General features: G+C 42.1%; 1 protein-coding gene across 2 annotated transcripts in view; it reads left to right on the forward strand.

Moving 5' to 3' along the window:
* The first annotated feature begins 928 nt into the window (after positions 1 to 928).
* The window catches only part of notch2 (notch receptor 2), a 40,593-nt gene continuing 17,146 nt past the window's right edge, over positions 929 to 24,375 (forward strand). For both annotated transcript variants that reach the window (XM_085449524.1, XM_085449525.1), the window contains exons 1-2: positions 929 to 1,615; positions 12,382 to 12,463. In XM_085449524.1, coding sequence (XP_085305650.1) covers positions 1,543 to 1,615; positions 12,382 to 12,463 — 155 coding nt within the window. In that variant the 5' untranslated portion in view covers positions 929 to 1,542. The remainder of the gene's footprint in view (positions 1,616 to 12,381; positions 12,464 to 24,375) is intronic.

Consider the following 24,375-nt stretch of genomic DNA (forward strand, 5'->3'; position numbering starts at 1 on the left):
TAGTGACATAATGAAAGAAATGTGAATGCAGAAGAACCAGCAAACGTGAGACGGGTTTTGTCAATAAAAACAGCTTCTGACCAAACGGCGTGTTGTCGTGCCAACACCTGACAGCCAACCACGCATGGAGAGCAAGAGCTTGACATTGGCCGCAGCAACAAAGGCATTGTCAGTACGGACCCCTGAGGAGATCAATTTGCTCTCCTCTGGTTCCAGGCCTTTCAGCAGAGTTGAATAGAGGACAAAGGGCCGCTGGTGGCAGCAGGAGGCTTGGCAATATTTCTCTAATGGGGTGTAAAGACAAACAAATCATTGGGATGAGACACTGCTTTGTTATTGTGATGAGCCTGTGATTTACACCTGGATCATTCCTCCTGATAGGGGATAATGAGTCTGGGATTTCTGTGATCACTAACAGGTTATAAAGCAAGTGTGATGGGCCTGTCTGAGCACGGAGGAGTGATGAAGCTTCCAAGAAAAACAAAGCAACAGTTTGAAATCCCCAAAGCATTTATTGGCTTTCAAATGTTTTCCTTGTGGTAGGTAAACATGTAGGCGCCTGGCTATCTGTGTACCTGTAAAACTTGTAGCTTCTTATGCAGCTCTTTCTGTCCAATGATATTGATTTTAAATGAGCTGTAAAATTAAAATCATTTTAAACAAGCTCGTATATTTCTTTTTAAAAGTCACCTCAAATGTTATGACACACATTATTAAAATGAGGGAGGGTGGCGTGCAACAAAAAGTGTTTTTGGAGCTCACTAGAAGCCACTGTTGATCCACATTCAGTCTTCGATGTTTTACCTTTTAAGTCGACATTTCTGTTCCCCAAAAACACCTGAAAAGCGCGGAGGTGCTAAGCCCGGGCAGAACCGCAACGGTAACGAAGAGCGCTGCTTAAGTGTGGGCGTTCACAGACGTACCTGGAAAAAACGTGCAGCACCCGGGGAGGAGAAAGAAAAGAGAAGAAATCATTGAACGGGTTAATTTTGAGTCATAGCAGACTTCGAGAGAAGTAGAAAAATGAGAAAAAAAATTCCTCCGCCGCGGCGACGCTGAGAGCGAAAAACATCTAAACCCTCCTCCCGTCTCGTTCCCGAGATAAAACAAATATCAAGCGACACTGTTTTTCTCCCTGTGGTATAAGGAAGCTAAATTTGGATTTAAGCCCCGTGTTTTCAACGTATTTTAGTGTCTTTTTAAAGCTCCGCGATAGACCCTCGCGGCGTCCGGCGGAAGGATACGTGGTGCGCTTCTTCTGCGGTCGTGCCTCGAGTAAGCGCAGAGAGGTGGAGGAGCGAGTCGCTGCCGTGTGCGACAACAGAACTTTAACTTTATGTGAGTTTTAAACGGTTTTAATGAGACAGGTCGTTAAACACGTACAGGGGAAAAAACGTGACATGTTCAGAGTCCGCGGCTGATCTGGAAAGTCTGCTTTTTCCCGCCTGAGCCATCTCCTGCCAAACTTTCTGAGAAGCGACGAACCTCCGGGGAGACAGCTCAGCTTCGGGCTGGCGACCTTATGTGGATTTTACAGAGAAAATGGAGCAGATACCCGTGTTCTCCCCGGGGAAGTCGCTGGCCTTTGTCTTCTGCTTCATCCAGGTCTCTTTAGGTAAGTTTGGCGCTGTGGCGAAACCGTGGTGTGTTTTAGTCACCGGCCGCTTGCCATCACGTTTCGTTGCCTCTGCATCTGCGGACACACTTAGCATCTCTTTACACTAGCTAGTTAGGTGAGGTCAGTTTTAACCTGTTAACTCTTTAAAAAAATAAACAAACAAAAATAAAGTTTTCCTTTGGCTAGCTTTAGATCGGAGGTAAGCTATGGAAGAGGTTTTAATCGAAGTTTGAGGTGACTTGGTGGGGGTTTTCTGGGCTCCTTCGTGGCCTTCTGAGACACACGCTGGGTACCTTTTACTTTGAGTGGACTCTCCTGTGCTCATGGTCGCTGACTTTGTATTCGTTAGATTTAAAATAAAGAGAACGGCTTCACACCTCCATGTGGACCAACTTCTTCCCCTGTGCCTAATTCAGGGCGTTATGGTTTAGTTAATGCGGGTACTACGGCCTAACGCACGGCTGTGTCGCACCGCTGCCCAGATGTTGAGCACCGAGCGCTGGAGAAAGAATTCAAAATGGACACTTTATCTTGTTTAGACTGCTCAATTAACAGAGTTGTGTCAGCACACACTGACGGTAATACGCTTTTCAGCATTTGGGGGTTAAATGTCATGTGAGTGTACAGTGCGGTTGTGTGTAAGAACTGAAAATGTTAATGAAGTTCCCAGGAATGTACGTGCAAAATACATCGATGTACATTTTTCAGTATAAATGGTAATATCAGCATCCCCTACACCTGTCTTTTATTCAGTTTTTCCTAACCAGTAAATTCGTCTTGTTTTTTGGCCGCTCGCTTATCTTTAAAAGCAGTTAAAGTCTCTCTTTATTTGGCTTAAAGCAGCAAAATGACTCTGGCTGGAGGTCTACCACAAAAACAGACAGTGATGCCATTTTGGTTGAAACGCAGTTACCGAACTTATTACCTGCTGGTTTGGTCAAAGTGATACCCAGGTAACAACAACATAACAGTATTGGCATCGCCCAGTTTTTTTCAGGTTATATTTAAATGTATTTTACTGTTGTTTTAGAAAACAGTAATGCTTTAAATATAACTGAAATAAGGTTTGTTGACAATGATTTGTGTATGTAAACACAGCTGCATCGTCTGGTTAAGATAAGATGCAGCTCATTGGTGAACATCACAGGGATGTGGCTGGGGTTAGATGGGTTTACCTTCATTCTGAGCTCTTCTGTGGTTATGTTTTGCATCTATAGATGACCCTGATCCTTGACCTTTGGTGTTTCTTTTTTTAATGAATGAAGTTTTGTGATTACTGGAGATTGTTTCTGGGCTTTTACTGTGATGTGTGTGTTCTTTTTTCTTTTTCTTTCTTTGCTTAGTTAGTTTCAGTGGTGGCTCCGAGAGCCATGAAAATACAAAATAACCTGCTGGCCTTTGTACTCTTTTTACATCCTTTACATAAAGAGAGTACAAAGGCGGAGGAATTGATTTCTGTCCCACATGTTTTTCTAACCTTTCAGCCCAGAGCTCCAACACTGCTCTTCTCTCTCACGGTTTTTTATGGATTATAGGTGACTTGTGAACAGTGAAGTTACACAAAAGGAAGACAGACAATGTAAAAGTGCTGCAGGCAGTGCAAGGAGAAGCACAGGAATGTTGTTGGTGTTTGACATTCCTCCCTCCCTCTCTGTTTCTCCCTCCCTCTCTCTCACACGCTGTTTGCACCACAGTCAATCGTCCTAGTTTTTTATCTCGTTTCTTGCTGGTAATGAAGCTGCATAATGTCTGGATGCTGTCTTTGCCGCATCCTTTGATGCGTGTAAGTCAGCTATTCATGTGACAGGATGACACGTTAAAAGATTTTGATCGTCTCGATAGCACGAAGGTGGTTTCAGGTTAGTTAATTCACAATGAAAGCCTGCCAAACGTTTGTGGGTTGAGAGCTTTTAATGAGAAGCGGGAGAGCACGAATCACAGCTCAGTCTGGGGAAAGGCGCAAAGGTTTGACCTTATTCTCGGTCGGGGCCAGAGAGTTCTCATTCTCGAGGAAGCGTAGGTGCCGTTGTTGTGGCACACGACACAGTGTTGCCCCTGTGCTGCGGGCATGTGGATGGTTGCAAATGCTTGCCCAGTGCAAACGGCAGACTGCTACTATGCGTGTGCGTATCTATTTGCGTGTGCGTTTGTATTGTATTGTACATACACGCTGACAAAGAGCAGCGATTGTACCACCCGCGGTTTACTTGCATCTGACCCAAGCTGCCGCCTGGTGTGAAATATGATTTATCTGCAGCAGCCTGTGCCCAGTGCAGGGAAGACAAAGATGTTTATTGACCAGCCCACAGCTTTTCATTATTTGCTAATCTCCTGCCCTACCTACTCACTGTAGTCGTGTTACTAATAAAGTGAATTGAAGCATCCTGTCGGTGACACAATCCAACTTTCTCACACAGTCTCAGTAAGCTAAATTTGCTATCGCTTTATTGTGGTCATATTTCAGATTGCATACAGTTAAGTTAGTCATGTAGCTACACAGCTCTTCCTCGTGTGTTTTGCCACCACGTTATTTGTTTAATGTAGTAGTAAAAAAAAATTGGATAACCACACACATGTCGGTGGGAACTTCTGAGGGCACTGTCTTCCGCATATATTTGGTTTTGCATTTACATGCACGAATGCAGTGAATGTGGCCTCTCTCTCTAGTTACCTTTCCAAAGAATAGATGTAAATCTATAGACTTGGTGTGGTTATGGTCTTGAAGTTGGTTAGCAGTCAAGATGAAAGTCCTAGTAATGGGCTTGACACCATTGTTCTGCGCACTGCTCAAACCACCAATTCCTACTAAACCAGTTTTGTCTGAGTGACTTTGATCCACGCACATTAAATACACTTCAGGCAAAAACCAGAATGAAGCTTTGTGCACGCCCTACGTGAACCACATGCACCATTACTATAGCAGGCAGAGTTTGTGGCTCTGAAAGTCGAGGGGATTACAAAGCGTTGTGTCTGCACTGTTGAGCAGGTTAGCAAATTAACAGGGAATTATTGCGGCCTGCATTCCTTGGCCAATGTGGCCCCGTAATCCTGGAGACAGGCAGGCAGGGCGCATGGAGTAATGAACCAAGTGGTGCACATCAGACCGGAGGCAGACGGAAACTACACGGAAAAGCTCAGAAAGAAATGCTTTGCCGTAACGGGCCACAGTATTAGTTTCAGTCCTGTGTTTAATATTCAGTTAATCAGAAACTTGTTACTGTGATTGCTTCCAGTGTTCAGTTTGTGAATTCTCCACCAGCACGATTGATAGTCTAGCAGTGCTGTAGCGAGTCATCAACCGCAGGTAACTGTTATCTTTACACCTATGCACTAATTACATGAAAAAAACAAAACAGTTTTACTTCTGAAATGGGAGACGGCGTTAACCAAAATTCACCTCGAGTTATTGAACACCAATGGAGTGTTTAGGTCACGGTCTGAGCTAAACATGCACTACAGTTTAAAAAAAAAAAACTGACATAAGGAACAGCACCAGCAGAACTGCTCATAACTAATTAAACAGAGCCAGCATCTTTACCACATTACTACACATGGCACGGGTAACTTGTGCGTTAGTGAAGGCACCATTAATGCTGATTGATGTACAGGTTCACCGCACAGCCTGCATCTATTTTCAGGAAAAGCTTTGCGTGTTTCAGCGAGACGGTGCCAAATCACATCCTTCGAGTTTTCCAGGAGCTTTACTCTGTAGTCCAGACCCATCACATATTGAAAACATCTGGTACATCAGGAAACCAAAAGTAACGAAGGATGTCTCAAACAGATGAGCGATTTAAGTATGGGAAACATTTGCTTTCAAACCTTCAGAAATCAGTCTGCTCACTATGCACTCTCTCAACCGGTTGCTGGAATCACATAGTAAGCAGCGTATTTTTAGAAAAATACCTAATTAAACAAAATGCAAATTTTTTCATTTAAAGATGAGCTTTAAAATAACTTATCATATAGTAAATGTATATTTTAAGTTTGCACACAGTGGTAGAAGTAGGGAAGCAAGGTCAGATTGTTTTCCATTAGATTCTGAACGATCGAGGGAAAGTCCCTAAATTTGTCTTGTCTGGATTACTCTCCTTGTTTCTTTCTTTCTCTTTTCCCTTCAAAACACACACACACACGCTGAGAAAGCGATCCAGCACTGTATCCTGCTGTCCAGCTGTACAAAAACACCTCGGCCCTGCTCCGTATGCTCAGTTGAGGCTCGTCCAACTTTTCCAGGCAGTAAAAAGCAGCGAGGCAGTTGGTTGGTCAGTGGGATAATTACTGAATCATTTTTTCCCCCTATATCTTGACCTCAGTCAGGATTTTTGTCCTCCATCTTAACCTAATTTTCATCAATTAAAGCAAATGACTACTTTAAATACTTTGTGCTAGTCGGTGGTTCACCCATGCGTTTCTAATGAATGGGTTCATGAAATCTTTTCAGTGATTTAACAGACTGCAGTGAAAGTTTTGGGACAGCTGGTGTGGTCAGAGTTGCATTAAACAATGCTCTGGATGTAGTCCTCAGTAGTTTATTACAGATAGCCTTGCGTTTAATCTCTCCTGATAAAATACTAAAGATCAGCTCCAGACATCCCAGTTAAGCATGTTACTGTATCTTCCTGTATGACACCACCCTCAGTCTAAAGGGGACCTGGAAGACTTGAGCCTTGAAGGCCGTGCTTGGTCTGTGTGCTCGCTATCGCCACTGTTTGTGTGGGCCAGTAAAGCTTCCCTAAGGGTAACAGTGTTTAGTTTGTGCTTTGTCTCCCACCGCACATGCTGAGCTAAGGGTATTTTATTGCACGTTACCATGACAACTGCTTGGCCTGCTGGATATGGAGGCTTGTACAGCAATTCCAGGAAATGGGGTTACTTCCTCACTCAGCGCGAACAACTTCCTGCCCTCGGCTGTATGGGTATTTGCCCGTACTCTGGGACACTCGTTCGTGTGGTGTCTTTGTCTGCAGTTTCATAATTACTTCCCCATATCAATCCACAGCTATTAGCTCAAACTCCGTCTCGTCTCGTCTCCCTCCCTCTGTCTCACTACCTATTCGTCTTCTTTTTCTTCCTTCTTCTCGTACGAGCTCTTTAGGGACCTTTTATGGTGACTTATAAAGTGAGCACCACTAGCCAGACTCCACTTGGACTGTGGTTTCAGGCTTTTCTTTACATAGATTTTTATTACATTTAAGTCTCAACATTTTTAGCTTTTAGGGCTTTCACATGAAAATATAGGAAGCTTAAAAGAACACATCGGTTTGAGAATTTCCACAAGTGCATTCTGAACTCGACAGCCTGCTGGACATAACCACTGAGAAATGTCTTGTTTAACATGTTTTAGACGTGTGGTATAAGCTGTGCAGAGCATAAAGGTTGATTGTGATTGCTCAGTGTCCTGCTTGTACAGTCTGTCTTACTTTTCTGTCTTTTCCTTATCAGCAGCAGTGTGTCTACAAAGCTCCTCTGTTAGGTTGCCACAGAGTGTATCAACCGCACATCACACCAGTGCGAGTGTCACTTTCACCCCTGAACTACATGCTGTCACAGTAATAGACGGGCATTTTGATTTCGACTGCGACTGTCTGCTGTGGGAGTTGCTCAGCTCACTTAAAAAAAAATATCCAAAAGCAGTTGTTTTGGAGAATGTCCTGATGGCATTAATATCTGTATATTAATATATTATTATCTTACATTTCTACTTTTCTAATATATTTGAGACATTGTTCTGTGTTTCAAGCATTTTCACTATTTCCAAATCCAGAAGTGAGATTTCTCTCTTGGAGGCTGTGTTACACATTGTGTGACCACAGCTCGTAGTGGCATTCTCATGTTCAAAAAGTTTGTGACACTTCCACCAGAGTCAAGCCAGAGTCACCAATGCTGGTGATTGCTGCCACTGTAATAAGCGCCGATTGTATCACTGCTCCCTTGGCCACTGTTGTGTTTATGTCTGACTCTTCACCATCGTGACTGGTGTCACCGTGACAGAATGCTGCCAGTGCCTGAAAAAGGCTTCTAACAGACTAATTAGTGTCATCTGAAGGTGACAATAATACTAAAAGACGACTGTGTCAGCAATGATGAGCTTGCCTTTTCTCAGCACCCTAAGTACATTGAAAACTCTAAAAGTGCAGTTTTAAAGGCAAGAGTTTTCTTATTTTAGAACATAGCAGCACACAGATTTACTGGTACAGGGCCAACTTTAAAAAAAACCTGACAGCTGACAGAGTTATATTACATCATGACATCAGGTAATTGTGAAATGGGGTTTTTTACATCCTGTTTACCACTATAATCACAGCTGGTTCAATTATGGATGAGCTCCTTTCATGGTTGATAAAAGCCTCTAAAATCCACAAACCTGGCTTTTATCTACCCCGTGAAAGGGCACAAGTAGCTGTTTTTCCCAGGTTAAGTGAATTTGTAGTAGTCCGTGTGTATTTATTAGCCTCTTTTTTGACTGTTACTGATGAAAACCGGATGCCTGGATCAACATGCAAATTTTTTTGCTGCAGCACTGCATGTGCTCAACTAGAGTGTGCACAAAATACCAAGAGATGATAATTGATTTGCAAAAGGCAACAGGTAAATTATGTTATCGTGTTTTTTGAACCAGTGGAAGAATTACTTAGATTTAGCAAAGCTAAACCAGACCAGAATCCAGGTCTGTTCAAAGAATTCAGTTGAATAAGTTTCAGTTCACAGTAACAACATCCAGAGTGCACGTTACCCTTTTTTGAGACAGCTGGCACTGCTGTTGAGAAATCAGCTTTGTTCTTTAAGCTGAAATGTTTGAAATGGCTAACACCAAAAACTAAATGTTCTCTATGCAACTTATTTCTGTGCAGCCTCCTACAGTTTTGAGTGTGCAATGATGTTAACATGCTAAAAGCATGAGGACAGTCTGAAGAATAATCTTCGCAAAGGCACCTGTACAGAGTCAGCTTCCATCACCAGGGATCACTCACAGCTCTGTTTCAGTCTTATCACACTGCACAGTCTATAAATCTGCTTTTGTACTCACTCATGCTTTGCCGTCTTCTTTAAACACACACACACACACACACACACACACACACACACACACACACAAAATCACACAGTTTGAAGATAAGGTAGCAGCAAGTGAGAAAATGAACAAGGGCTTTTGTTCCAAGGATCCAAATAATCACGAGCATTCAGTCAGGTAACTTGTGTGTTCCTTCACAGCTCACCACATCTGGTGGTAGTTTCACTGTTGACTTTGTCGATCGAGTCTTATCAAGGCTCTCATTCCTGGGAAATGTTCCTGTCCATGGATCATTGATAGTAAAGTGTGAGAACGACTAGGTGGAAGGGATACAATGTTACCAGTCTGGATTACAATACACTCATCAGTCATATGAATGTGTGTGAACCAATTGTTTTTATTTTGGAAAAACAGATTGCTAAACTGTTTTCCAACCTTCCCGTCCGGGAATTGGTAACCTGTGTAGTGGGTAATTCAGCTGTGTGTGTGTGTGTGTGTGTGTGTGCGCGCTTTTTAAAATGGCGTAATAAGAGGCAGGCTGTCCCAAATCTGGTAAGATCATTGCATCTGGCATTACGACAGCTTGTATGGGAAGCTCGTCAAACCAGTCGGGGGATGAGAGCACAGTTTTCCGGTCTTTGCTCTCATACTTCCATTCTTTCATTCCATCTGCCTTCATACACCCGTCTTCTCAGCTCATCATCCTCTATTCACTCAACTAAAGAACTAACCAGCAAAACACAGTAAAGCTATCTGCTAGAGGACTAGTATCCGGTGTTAGCAAAGTGGAAATCTTTGTAATCATTTCTATAAAAGCAGATAAAACATGACTTAACATGTCTTAACCACATAAGTGTGGATTATTTTCATTGTGTTAATATGTATGCATGATTTTTAACCAGGGCAAGCGCAGACGCTGTGTGTCAACAGAAGTGGTCCCAAAATAGCACGATATAGTCTGTGGTCTGTCATACAGCAACAGCAGTCTGATATCAACTCATACTGAAGTGCAGTGGATGCCTGTGCAAGTGTGCATATCGTGGGTAGCATGTGTGTGTGCATGCCTGCTGGGATTATAAATTTCACTGTGGTTTATGTACGATATCCCCGTGTCTAATGTGCTATGTCCATCAGCCTCACTCTGAAGCATAAGTCTCCTGGACCAGACAGTGAATGCACAACACTTTTCAAATAAGCTGTGTGCAAATTTATCAATAAAATAATCATAGTAAACAGGATTAGCTGTCATTATTGCCCTCGTGGCTTTTTAACTTGAGTGACACTGTGATTAATCTAGACTCAGGAAATAACACCACTGCTGAGCGCACTTCCTGTAATGCAATGACTGTTTTGTGAAGACATTGTTGGCGTTTCTTCTAAATCAGCTGACCTACCCTCAGTTTTGTAAAAAGAGCTCTGTTCTGCAGAGTGGGGATGCATCGTATAACCACCAAACATGTGAGACTATAAATGAAGCAAAGTGCTAAGAAACATTTATACAAGTGCTTCTAATAATTTATGACAGTTCTGCTTAATTAATTACAGATGCTAAACAATGACCTCCTTGATTTAGCTAGCATATCACATTTGCAAATAAAGGCAGAGAACACCACACTTCTGTCTGGCATGATGGGCTGCCGTGGTGTGCATGAAGACCTCCTCAGCCATGTGTCTTTGGCGGCTCGAAGGCTGCACAATGGCTGATGTGTCTGGTTATGAGTGTCTCACTAGTGTGAAGAGAGATGGTCTTTGTTGTCTTCATCAACGCTCATTTTTGTGTGCCTGTGACCACTGCCTGATTTCAGACTGCCTCCGCATAGCTGGAGAGATGAGTTGCAAGCCCCCCGCCTTATGTCTCTGTAGCAGGGCAGGAAGGAAAAAAATTGCAGTTCTGCTTGGAGGGTTTCCCTCACAGGGGAGAGTGTGCATCTGTGGTGGTGTTACCATTTAATGGGGAGAAACCTGAACGAGTTTTAAATACTCACTTTTGAATTTCAAAGAGTGCGAGCGAAGCTGGGGCTCCCCACCTTTGAGGAACATTTGAGTCATTTAACAATGCTACTTCTTTGATGTGTACGAAAATATTTTTCGCTGTCACGTCATTTATTTATTTCTGTATTTAGACACAGTCATAAACAGGAAGTCATGGATGAAATTATGTACAGCAATCCAATCATTGTACCAACACATTTGACAGAGTTATAGCAGTACAGCTAATTGTTAACTTGTTTTTTCTCAAAGTTGTGATAGTTATGGTATTAATGGAAAACTCTTGACACTTTTAGAGTACATCTGGGTCAGCTCCTTAAAAATACCCCCATAGAAGGGAAGTGGACATTCGTCGACGAAGTGGGTTTGCCTCAACCATTAGACGTGGGTGGTTATGGTAAGAGGTGGCGCTGGGACGACCTCAGTGAGTCCTGCCAACGCCCAGTCATGTTTTTGAGTGATTCCTTCCTCAAAAAAAGAGAGAGACATTAAGTCATTAAAAAAATAAACAAACCAAAAAAAAACAAAAAAAACCCAAAACGCTGCCATGGTGGTAGGTCATTTATTTAGAACGGTAACATTATATTGTGTTGTCAAGATAAAAACTGAAATGTTAGGATGCTTACTGAGTAGTATGCTAATGTTACAGTTACATTATGTTTGTATAAAGGTTTAATGTTAGGCCAAGGTACAAAAGTGATTTCACAGCAGCAGCCGTGCCAGCCTTCTCAAACAAAATGATAACATAAGCAGGATAACACTTTAATGTTTTCACTGTGAAATTACTCAATTTGAATTCTTTGAATGGAACCTCTATGTTGATCCTTGCTTCATTTAATTGGAAGAATTGCCTCCCATGGTCCAAAAAAACCACAGTCACATTGTTTTGCAAACCGGTTATTCCTCGGTCTCCCCCATCCCCTCACATACAAAGTATTTCTGACTCTCTCATCAATGACTCAGAGGAGAGTTATGAGTGCATATGCTGCCTGGAGCGGCGGTCCCCAACCTTTTTTTGTGCCCCGGTTTAATGTCAGGCAATATTTTCACGGACCGGCCTTTAAGGTGTCGCAGATAAATACAACAAAATAAAATGATACGACCAAGACAAAAACTGTGGTATTTTGTAAATATAATAATAATTGCGAATTCACTGTGAAATTGTGTACCCTTATTCACCACGTCCTCCTGAAATGCGCCAACAACATTGAGAGTAACATCCTCCTTTCTGCCCCTTAATGCTCTCTGGATGCTATGGTAACGTGTGAATATTTCTTTCAAAAAAGACACACAACTACAACACAGGAAAAGACTGAGGGGAAACAGAGTTAACGATAAAAAATGTGAAAACCATAAATTTCGCACCCGGGCCTCAACTCTCGCGGCCCGGAACAAAACGACTCACGGACCGGTACCGATCCATGGCCCAGGGGTTGGGGACCACTGACCTAGAGTACCAGTACCATATCTGGGGATATGACTGGGGTTTGGGGGAAACTGAGGATTAGACATGTTTCTCCTTTACCTGGCAAGATTTTAGAACATTTATTTTCAGCCTATACAAAAGTTCGCATTTCACTGAGAAAACTGTTTGATGCTCTTTACTCTTATAATATGAAGATGTTGCACATGCATGATAGATGACAACACAGATTGGTTTATAAGTGGATGGTCTGGCTTAGCATTGGCATTTATTTAGAAAGTGTTGTGGATATGAAGTGCCTTTCTGGTCTTAAAACTCTGCTCTTGTCTCTTGCAGCCCTGCAGTGTGTGGATGATAAGGCACCTTGTGTAAACAACGCTACATGCCTGAAATTCAGCAATGGCACTGAGTACTGCAGGTAAGATCTACTGGCCGGGCCTGCAACCAAACATAGCTACACCTTTAGTTTAAGTCATGCTGCACACACTTTAACAACATTCAACAAAAAGCGTGAGCACAGCAGTAGACATGCCTCATAAGGGGGGACTGTTGGATGTGAAAGCAAAGGCAGGAAAAAAGTGGGTTTTAGATCAACCCCAGCCTATTCATGGGACCATGAGGTTTTGCTCAGACACGACTGGGGGAATAAAAGACCGCTCTGTCTGACAAAGTACTGGGAACAATACCAACACACACATTTCCACCTCCAAGATTTTATTTCTGGGACATTTCAGGGGTTTTGTTACTCTCTCTTGTGTTTCTGTAGAATTGATCGCTCCAGGCTCTGCCAACACATTTTACTGCGCACCTTTTTGTTTTTTTGTTTTTTTTGATTTGAGTGGGATGTCAAGGTTGGTAACATTTTTATTACAGGAGAATAACGAGGACAAAAAAATTAAACTGAAGCTTGAAACGACCTGTGAATGAGTCTCCTCGTAGCCGTGGTGTAATCAGACCAGAGAAAGGCCCACAACGTAAAGGAGTCCAGTGGGCCGCTTGAGCTAAGCCTTCCACTTTCTGACAGCATAGGGTAGTTTGTAATTAAGACTGTGTAGTCTTTTTAATTGCATTGCCACTCCCAAGCCAAATTCCAAACACACATGCACCATCGCTGGTTCTTGAAGCTGATCATATTTCATTAAATGTGATGAGAATCCTGCTGTGCGTCTGTTCCCAGAGTTTGTGGAATTTAAACACTGCTACTTGTGCAAGAAGAGATGACAACAAAAGCAACATTCCTTAATGTGTTTGACCTTTTTTTTCCTGTCTGCTTCACGGACAGATACAAATTATTGCACAGGTGCCAATCTCTGTGTACACTAGTTTGTTAGTGCTTTGTGTTAATGAGAAAAGAGACGCATGCAGAGGGGATGTGAGGAGATATTGCTACATCGAAATATTATCTAACATCTAAAGACAGGCTGTTTTTAGTTTATTTCTCAGATGGAGGAAGAACATCTAGATAGTGGTGATCAGTGGATTTTTACAAACTAGGCTTAGAAAACAAAACCAACCAACTTCAGAACTGTCGTTAATATGCACAGAGGGTAATACGGCTTCATTTAATTTGTCCTTTCTGCTGCCTTTCATTGGCATGTGTATCTTAAATCATTTGCAGCGTTTTAAGGCTTGACCACATCCTTTTAGGTTTTATTTTTATGATACTGTTTATTACTTTACTGCTATTTAACTGTGGTTGCAGGTTATAATATTAGCATTTTTACGTTTCTTCTACAACTTCTACAACTTTATTCACCATTCCTCCTCAGCTAAGTTTCTCCTTTCCTGACCACAGAGTTGGTATTCTTTCCTCTGATTTGAGTGATCCTGACAATAAGATTAAACTGTAGAGAGGAACATTGCCCTGTAGAGACAAAGAGAGAAGTCTCTCAGTTTAGAAAGTCAGCTGACAGAGAACAGGCCTACTGATTAGGTAGTCAGACAGTTTTTCTGTCTGAAGCCAAACATGAACAACACGCACACTTATGTGCACATAAAGGCACACACTTTCCTCTGTCCAGGCTTTCTGGTCGCAATTGTGTTGTATTGTCAGTCAAAAGGCTCATTGTGCAAAAAATCTAATTATGTCCCTATTAGTCTCCTCAGTGTATTAAAGGCAGCTGGTTGTAAGTAAACAGTCACTCTGGCTATTTAGCTTGGACCTGCTTAATTATGTCACATGGATCATGACCGAGGTCAACAGATAATTAATGTGACAGACTCATGCTGGGTGCTGCTGAAGGACTTGAAATATTTGTTTTGGTTTCTTCACTGCATGAAAACATTTTTGGAATATGCATTTCCTGTAGTTTCACAAGCAGCATGGACGAGTAATGGATGGATGTGTGAGTGTGTGGCTCATGAAAAACCCGATCATTTCCTTTCAGCTGTTCTTTTAAGTTCATGCTCTGTGTTAGCTGTGATATTGTAAAATTTCTTATCTGGTTAGTTTCTACAGAAGAGACATAAAGGGTAGCTGTGAACCTGTCTTTAATTGTCATAACTTTATTACTGCTGCGGTAGTACATATAGAGACATTACAAGAGAGAAACACTCAAACAATCCTGAATAGAAATCTGTGTGTGAGTTCCTTAAAGGCAAAGAGGACATTTGGCCTGCACTTGCTCCCAAAGAGCCAATTATAAGCAGAATCCTGATACAAATGACTCAGTCCTGTCTTTGCATGAATACAGTAGAGGTTCAAAAGAGTTTCAATATTGTAGGAGCAGCCATATCTGTTCATTGTTGTAGTAAAGATGTAGGTAATTAAGTGTTATAGTTTTATTTCCCTCACTGTATCCATATTGCAAACCAACTCTACATTTCCTACATCATGATTATAACGTTGTGCACACATTATGTGCAAGTCCTTAGTGGTTTTCATCATGTTATTTATTTATTTATTTCCCATACACTATGGCTTAAAAATACTTCTCTGAATACATGTCAAGAGGTTGTTACGGGAGACTGGCTTCTAGACGTACTTTGGTATAACACGAAACTTTGAAAAACCCTTCTGGTTAAACTGGGCAAACGAAGCTCTCAACTGTTTCTGAAAGGGTCTCATGATTAATCGTTTTTTACTGCAGAAGGAGAGAAACTATAAACTTCATTCCGTGTTGGGAAGGTTACTTTTAAAATGTATTCCACTACAGATGACAGAATACATTCCCCAAAATGTAACGTATTCCGTTACGTTACTCAGTGAGAGTAATGTATTCTGAATACTTTGGATTACTGAATATATTAATATGCTTTTTACAACTACATGAATGTACTATTGCTCTCTGTGATTTATTACTATTATTGAAGGTTACTCACCATACCAATACCAACTAGATTTTAAAATCTTGATGTAAAATGAGTAACAGTAAGGTGGATATTAGGTAAAGTTGCACTTTTTGACGCGATCCCATATAGAAAACTATTCCGCGCGTATATAAAACAGGTCCGCGGCTCCAAACCGTAGTAAAGGGACCTCTGGCTAATACGCCGGGTTCGTGTCGGGCTCGTAGCCGAAAACTAGCTTTACTTTGTTGTCTGGGTCGACTTTGCTAGCGAGAGACAGAGGAAGGCGTTGAAAGGCTGCTCCAACGGAACTTATTGTTTCGGCGGAAAACACAAACACAGTGTACAGTCGAGTCTTAATAGCTTACTTACAACTGGGCTCGTCAGGCTCTCTTTTTGGCTTCAGTGGTTATTATTATATTTACATGCTTCCATCTCGCGTTTCTGGTCAGTGACAACTCGTACTTTTCCACTCACCTTTTTCTCCCTTCCTTGCCATATATACCTGGTATGGCAGTCCATTCTCCCTGCAGCACGGGCTACACTGCCCATGAGGCTACATTCTTTAGGGCTTTGCCTGTAACACTCTGCCTATTGCCTTCATATTAAATACGTTTTTGAATGATAATTTTAAAAAATATTTCTTCACATCATTTTGCGGGCCACAAGTAGGAGTGACATGGGCCCCTTGATGTGTGTTTTGTTTGGGTTTCCACCAGCGTGGAATTACCGAAAATACAGAGTGCATAGCCTAACATATGAAACAGAAAAAGACCATCGTGTAATCCGTTCATTTCAATAAAGTAACTATATTCTGAATATCACCTATTTAAACGGTAACTGTAACGGAATACAGTTACTCATATTTTGTATTTTAAATACGTAATGCCGGTATTCCATTACTCCCCAACACTAACTTCATTCACCTTATTTGAAAGAGTGAATGTGCATGGAGTGAAACGGTAATACTTGAACCTCCACACTTCCTCTCTGCACGTGCAGTACTTTTTCAGCTTGCTTCATTTCTGCTGAGATCCTGCACATCCTCTTAATTCTGGAAAGTATAGAAATGCTGCAGTCATGGAAATTCCTTCTGTCCAATATTTTTTGCTTTAAAGAAGAAAAAAAAGTGGAGAAAAAATAAAAGAAAGAAAGAAAACTACAGTTTTATTTTTGCTGTACTATAGGAAATACAGTTTAAAATAATGGTAGTTGCTGAACGCAACATCTGAAAAGTCTTAGGATTAAATTTTTATTTTTTTTACCCCCTCTCTCTTTGGATCATGAGTCTTGAACGTGCACATGGCTGTGAGAGTAAGTCAAAGTGGATGGGAGAGGCCCGTTGGCTGGCATGTAGGGCAGGGTGCAAAAAAGCACAGAAGCTGTCTAACCGGTGACACTACAAGCCATCAGCTTGGGTGTGAAAGCCATGAGTAATTCTCTGTGCAGATTCGAGCATGCCAGTGTGCCCGGATAGGCATTTGTAAATGGATGTTACCTGAAAGTATATTTGGTAACAGAACAGAAACCTTGGTCATGTTTGTGGGCCTCAGTGGAGTTATTACCTGAGAGGTTCAAGCAAGATCAAGACGACACAGATCATCATTATTATGGTATTTTGCATCCGCAACATAATCCGTGTCTTCCGCTGGGTCATGCTGCAAACTGATGAACTCTCCCTCCTTTTTAGTCTTTTTTTTTCTCTGTTTTTTGTTCTTCCCCCTTTACATTTCAAACCTTTTCTTAAAGGTGAGGGGAGCGTTAGTGTGTTGTGTAGACCTGCTACCTTTTTGATCTGACAGGTAGAATTAGCCCGCGGGGCAGACGGAGGAAGCGAGAGGGCCTAAACAAAAGAGGATGTCTCTTTTCAGGTAATTTGAGGAGTAGTACCTCGGAGCACAACTTCTTACTAATGATGAGAGGGGGGGAAGGGAAGAGTGAAGAGGGGAGTGTAATTTCCCTCTTGCTATGCCTCCTTCATCAAACTGTCACTCATTTATCCCAAGTCCCTACCACTACCTCAGGGATTTACTAGATGGCATTTGGCCTCTTAATCTTTCCATGGCATCAGTGCTGAATATTTTTTTAGACTATTTTCCAGAATTGTTATTGTTGAGCTCTTCACCCACTGGCTTTATTTAGTAATTCCTGCATCATCTCCCATTTGTGTCTGTGGGCTTGGAGAGCTTTATTAATGTTTGCTACCTCACATGAACTTTTTTTTTGGGTAATAGAGACAAAGAGAAAATGTGGGAAATAAGTAATGTTTTAAAACCACTCAGTCCTTTCTGATTCACCCTTACACTCCTCCAAACCACGCTCCTCGATCAGGCGCACATAGATTTTAACTGCGTTAGGCATATGATCCAAACTAAAATCAACAAACCCTCAAGCTGGAGATTGGAACCCACAGCAGTGATTTCCCACTCTCGCTCTCCCAGGACTTATCTCCTTCCCACAGCCGAGCTAACAGCACTGTAGATGTGGTTGAGACTGGAGCCATAGTGATAAGAGTTTCTTTGTGTGTGTGTGTGCTTGTACACGTACTCTGTCTGTGTGTCTCAGAAAAGTCTAGGGCACCTTAAGCCCCGGGCAAGTTCACATGCTGGCACCCATGGAAAGGTCTGAAGTTTAGATTTAATATTTGATAGTCAAGATGAAGCTCAGTGCAGCCCTTGAGTGTGTGCTTAGAGGCCCAAAAATGTCACAAGACGTGCTTCACGGCTTCAACAAAGCATTGTTTTAACTTATCACAGAGTATGAACCACTGTCATCACATTTTCCTTTATTTCGTCTGGTGTGTGAGCAAGTGGGGGGAGTAGATAATCAGATTATGATGTGGGCTTTAAAAAGCTGATAGTCCCATGATTTGGGACGCCGAAATCAAATCAAGAAAGTGTGCAGTCAGTGTGATCAGTGTAAAATATAAACTGCTGCTGCTTGCAAACCGTAAGGAGGTTCAAACCTCTCACTCAGAAAAAGGAAGACTTACAAAGCAGCGGGGAATGTAGCAACCAGACCATAAACCCACATACAGTAGGGTGACAAGTGGCCCTCTGTCGCGCATTCGTGCAATACCGTGAGGTCAAAACTACCTCAGTTTTGTCATAAGGTTACACGTTGTCCATACGCGCAATGTGTTGAAAAGGATCTAGCCGGCGTGACTTTCCTCACTTGTTATTGCGGAAACAAACAGCAGTCAGCAAAGAAAAGCAGCCGTTATCATCTGGCGAAATTCAATCTGACTTTGCTTTTAGTTCAGCGGTCATCAATCACTGACAGACGTTAGTGAAATCCTCTGACTTTTTTTATTCCCGGCCTGTGTCCCAGTGGGAAGTTTGAAGCAGATTTCTGAAATTAAGAAATCACAAATACTGTGCTTTTGTTAGAGAAGCAATTAAGGGATGACTTCATCTGGAAAATGTCCTGGGTTTTTCCTGTGTACAAAAAGTCCCCCCCAAAAAGAGGTTTGGCTTTACCCCAAAGGAAAATCACCAGGATTGTGATAAAATATTTTTAACCAGTTTGGGGTTTTTTTTATGGTTTTTTTTTTTTAGGTGAGGTTTCATTTATTTGAGTAAATGTTTGGTTTTTATTTATTATTAAATAACAATAAAATGAAATAATTTGTGTTAAGTAGGGTTGCACAGACTCATTCCCTCAGCTTTAACCTGAAGTTACTTTTCCCCTTCTCATTTCTAAAGGGACTGTGTGCAGCGTAGATCTAAATATGGACCTTTTTCAGGCCGGCAGAGCTATTGGCGGAGAATACACTTTAAACGACCGCAGAATCAGGATAATGACAGAACAACATAGAGAGATCGGTAAATGGAGCACTCTGAGACAGAGGGAGTCCTGTTCTGTGTACCGCGGCTGCTCAGATGAGCCTTTTTGGACATGTTTCTAAACACAGCCTGCGATTTTTACCACATGACTCCACCCTGCACCGCACTCCTTTGCTCAGTCCTCGTCGATGTTTTTTGGTCCGTCTGCATGGCCTCCTTCTCCTTCTAGCTCTCTCATTACCTTTGTGTCTTTTACTTCCACCTCGGTGCAGCCTCTTTGTTTAATCCTGCTTCCTCTTTTTAACTTTTACATCTGCCTCACCCCCTCCCCACCCCCGCCCGTGTGGCAAAGACAATTTTGGAGCTATTCATGGTTTCTACTCCCCTCATATTTCAACCTTAATATCTATCTTTAAGCGCATTTTAATTTCCCCTTCAACAACAGGCTCTCTGCTATGTGCAGAGGTTTCTGCTGGAAAGACCTGTCCACACACTGCATTTGCAGAGTGCCAGTGGAAACGAAGTCCTAACAAGACTCATTATCATTCAGTTAGAGGGCAAATGGCCCCTCCAGCATATGTGCTGGAAGCTCACTCAGTATACTACTCATTATACTCCTGGCTGTGTCTGTAGAAGAGCTGTAGAGGCTTCCAGCATAACTTCACCTACTTCCAAGGTACACAGAGCTCCAGCAGCGCTTGCAGCGTATAGAACAACTCTAATGTTTAACCGATGTGTTTCGGCTTGTAACCTTCGTCAAGGTCGTGAATAAAGTTTAAATAAAAACCGTTTGCTGTGCTCTAATCACCAGCAGAGTTCATCAGTTCAGTTTTTACTGTATTGTGATGCATGTTGATACAGGAAAACTGTGATAATGTTATCAGATACACTGGGAAGCTTGGACTGTAGTTTCAGCATTTGGATTCACCTCCCTTCAAAACTGTGATAAAGTTGCAGCTCTAGTCTGAATGTCTGATCTGTGTGCCACAAACACCCTCTGTAAGCGTCTGCATAGCTAGCTTGTCTTTTTTTTAATCCCTCAGCAATCTTGCAGCGCTGCTTCTTTTGTGAGCTGAGGTATTTTTGCACAGAAGCAGCAGCGAGATCAGTAACATGTTCTGTACTTTACTTGTGACATCCATGCGTGCACACACACGAATAAAGTGCAGTGAATAGGCCACCTATACTCTGCCAAAGCAGGGAGTGATCCAGGGATTGAAATGTGAGCTGGTTTATGTGCTCCATTTTTCTCTCTCACACAGCTTCTCTGCGATGGCCGCGGGGGGGGGGACCATGATGGAGTTATTAAGTGTAGCTGGGACTATAATAGTGTCTGGAAGAAGAGGGGGTGGTGGGGTTGTATACTTGAAGGTGGAGAGGTAGGAGAAGGGGAATTACCACAAAAGAAAATAGAATTAGAGCCTGGGCGATTTCAGGACATAGGGATTAGGAGCGAAGGAGGTGGGGGATATTACGTGAGTTTGTGAGAAACAGTCCAGCCTTCATTGCTCACTGAAGTCCTCACGGCTACGGAGGTCAGCGTGAGGTAGAGGAGGAGGAGGAGGAGGAGGAGGAAGAATACGAAGAAGAGGAGTGGAGGGAGCGAGAGCGAGCACAGGATGGGGGTGCTAATGTGAACCAGCTGTGGAAACCTGACACCTCGAGAGTGGGTTAGAATGAGATCTGGAGGAGTGAGAAAGACAGGGAAAGAAGGGCTGCAGGAAACTCGGAGGAGTAGGGGGAAAGCTGGAGAAAACAGGAGGGACGGAGGCCTCGTGGAACAAAACAAATAATCCATTAATGAGCTGCTGCTGTGTTGTTCATGAAAGCAGAGCTCGCCGTGTTAGTAAAGGTGTCCTAATCCCTAACTATGTTCTGTTGTGCATATGGAAATTTGTCAAAGGCTCACACTGCGGTCTGTGTTTTTAGGGACAGACCCGTTTGTCAGTGCGTTATTATCTTTTTCTCAGCGAGGCACCACTCCCTGTCAATAATGGGAATCATGCACAGCCTTGTCTGTTTGCCTCAGGCTCAAGTGAAACAGCCAAGGGCTAATAATGAGCACTCTGTGGCAGTGAAACCTGAAGGACAGGGTAACATTTCCTGACGCTATAGCATTTGGTTCTATCAACACTGGTTAGATAGCACCAGTTGAATTTAATAGAACTCACCATGCGTCATCCCTGTTTAGGAATTTTCACAAAAAAGGCAAATCACTTGTGTGGGGGTTAAAAAATTTTCAAACAAATATTGCTTGTGTACTGAACTAAGAGCCATTTGAAACCTCCATGATGCTGAAATGTGTGGTGCATTATGTCATATTTAAGCCTGTACGCAATCTACACACAACCCTGTTTGAGTTTGGAGTGGAAGTTGTAGACCAGCCTTTGGCCAGAGCTTTAAACCTGGCAGGGCTGGGAATTACATAGCACTCTATAACTTTGGTATCTCAATATAGAAGCTGTGTGATTCTGGATAAATGAAAGAAAAGCAGAAAAACAGGAAATATTGTTTAATCGCTGGTTGTGTGTGTGGTTCTCTTTGGTAACCTGTGTGGTTCAATCAGTTGGCTTTTTCAACCATCTAAAACCATTTTGATTAGCTCCATGATGACAAGTCATGAAGTAGTCATGATTGGCATGTTAATCTGCATACTTAGTGAAAATATTCATATTTGACACATATGTAGTGATGACATGTCACCAAAGACGGTGGTACAATTTTTATTGGCAAATTCACATCATTTTAAAATAAGCTGTTTCCACCATCAGTGTATAAAACAAACCCGTGGTTAACAAAGTTGTTTAAATAAAGCTCAAACTGGGCTACGATTACATTAAAGGAGAAGTGTTGGATTTCCCTGGACCTCGTATCACCCCCAAGTTTTAACAGTAAAGATGTGTAAAAAGTTCAGAGTGAAACATAAACCTGGCATTAATCTGGACACGCTTTTCTTTGTGTGACAGCCCGCTAACGTGATGTATGTCCGAGGGCAGACGGCCGTGTCATTACTTTGGGAGAGGTGGGCGGAGAGGTTGTCTGGGAGAAGAAAGAGCAGTCCTAATTCCCAGGACGGCCGCCTTGTTGTGATATCGCGAGCAGGCCGCGGGGAGGGACGTCTCTTTGTTTGTGTGTTTTTGTGTGTGTTGTTTGAAGGCATGTGTTTTGGAGCGTGTAGGGGTCGCGGTACAAACACACTGATACTGCAGCAGAGACGGACAGGGTGGCCATGCCTAATTTGTCTACTACTACGCTAATCTATTATCTCATCTGCCCAATTAATAAAACATAAAAAAAACAGAGTGTGTGCAAACAAAAGACAAAAGGGGAATTTGTTCATCTCTCTCTTTCGGTAATAACCATATGATACTCACAGCTTTATTCTGACGCTGTTGTTCAGCAAATCCACTGAAAGTTTGTCTCAAATCGAGTGAATGTTTTATGTTTTGGGCTCATGAGTGCACAGGTATTTTTGTAATGAAGGTACAGGGTGATTATTAGCACTATGTGGCTCATTGATGTGTTTTTAATAATTCTGGTGGACAGTTCAGGTGTTTATATAATGTGTAGTTTGGGATTAGTTCAGTTAAAAAAATATATGAGCGTTTTGCTTGATATGTTCAATTTAGTGTATATTTTTAAAATCTGTGTACACAGCGAACTTATTGTGCACTGCATTTGTGAACCGTTTAGTGTTTGAGTGGGAACGTTTTCTCAGATGTTGTTTGTCATCTTTGGATGATTCACATGTTATACCAGCCAGAAGTTTCACAGATGCGATTGATCTGTGAGACTTTATGTGGCATGATTCATGACTCTCCTGTTTTCCCATGCTCTCACAACCTAATATCTTCAAGCTGCCTTGGGGTGGAGCGGCCAGCAATAAATAAGTCAGACTGCGATACTAAAGTGCAAGTAATTCCCCTCTACACTGTCATCCGATCTTTATGTGGGTCACAACACAAATCTGTAGTTCTTCCATTTATATATCATCCTTTAAGTTGAAATTGTCGAGGATGTTTAAGTCTTTCTCTTTTTAAAAGAAAAAAACTAGTAACACGTTTCTGCATGTGTGGTGTTGGATACTCGGTGGTGTATCTCTGCTGTCCTTTTTGTGTTACCTGAGCCCCTCTGGGGAGGCAGGATTAGAGGCCTCAGTAAGAGGCAGCGGGTTGCTCTGTTCCCCTCAGTCCCCAGGTGGTGTGTCTGTCACACGCAAGAAGATGACATGAAAAATAGCATACACAGGAAACTGTCTGACTTTTTTCTTCTTCTCAGCAACAGAATAACACTTATGATCAAGTACTGTCACACATGGAGAAGTGCTAAGTGAAAGTGGGTGGGACTGAAAAAAACAGAGGAATAGAAAGTGACGAAGGGAACATTGTCTTTGATAACATGCCTAGCTGACTTATTGCGTAACACTGTAATTTTTTCTCCTCGCTGCTCGGCATGCAGCTGAATCACTTTACTGAAAAAAGGAGAAAACATGAAATCGAAAGAAAGGGGTGGTGAAGAAGAGAGGAAAAAACACACACACACATTTTGCAGACCAAATGTGGTGGTAATTTAAATAAGTCAAGCATTCTTGCCCATACTGTTGCCTGTTTGTCTGTTATGTATCGTTTAGCCCTTTGTCCAGGTTATTGCTAGCACTTTCCACTTGTTGTTTTCAGTTTCTGCCATGCTGCAGTCAACAACTTCCAGATAACTCCACCTCACATCCTTCTGCTTCTGAACTTCTCCTTTGTCATGAATGACCCCACTTTAACCCTTTGACCAAACCCAGCTTCTGCCTTTTTTCTGAGTGGGGTTTATGGGGAAACAGCTCTGGGGCTAGAGCACTTCCTTAAGTTATCTTAGAGTTAGTCTGTCAAGACACAAAAAAAAACCCCATTCAAAATGGCTTTACATGTCTCCTGGGTTAAAGGCATTAAACATGCATGGTGCATACTAAGTTTTAAAAGTCTGAAGCATCTAAAAAGCTATTTTCTCTTTATGTACAGCCACACATTTTGTTAATACTCCTACTAAGGGATGTGGTTTCCCGCATGCTGTTATGTAGATCATTATACAGAAATGGAAAGACAGTGTATTAGACAGTAGTGTTTACTTGTGCTGGTTTATTTGTTTCTTTGATGTGTGTGTGTGTGTGCGCGCGCGCATGCATGCTACATGACTCCTATACAGCTGTTACCCTCAGCGCTCTATCAGTACTCTCAGTAGTAGTCGTCTGATGTGGTGGATTACATCCACC

This window comes from Copadichromis virginalis, linkage group LG23, assembly GCF_057382275.1.
Source record: "Copadichromis virginalis isolate Kocher_CV1m ecotype Utaka linkage group LG23, C_Virginalis_male_GT1.1, whole genome shotgun sequence".
NCBI classification, from domain to species: domain Eukaryota; kingdom Metazoa; phylum Chordata; class Actinopteri; order Cichliformes; family Cichlidae; genus Copadichromis; species Copadichromis virginalis.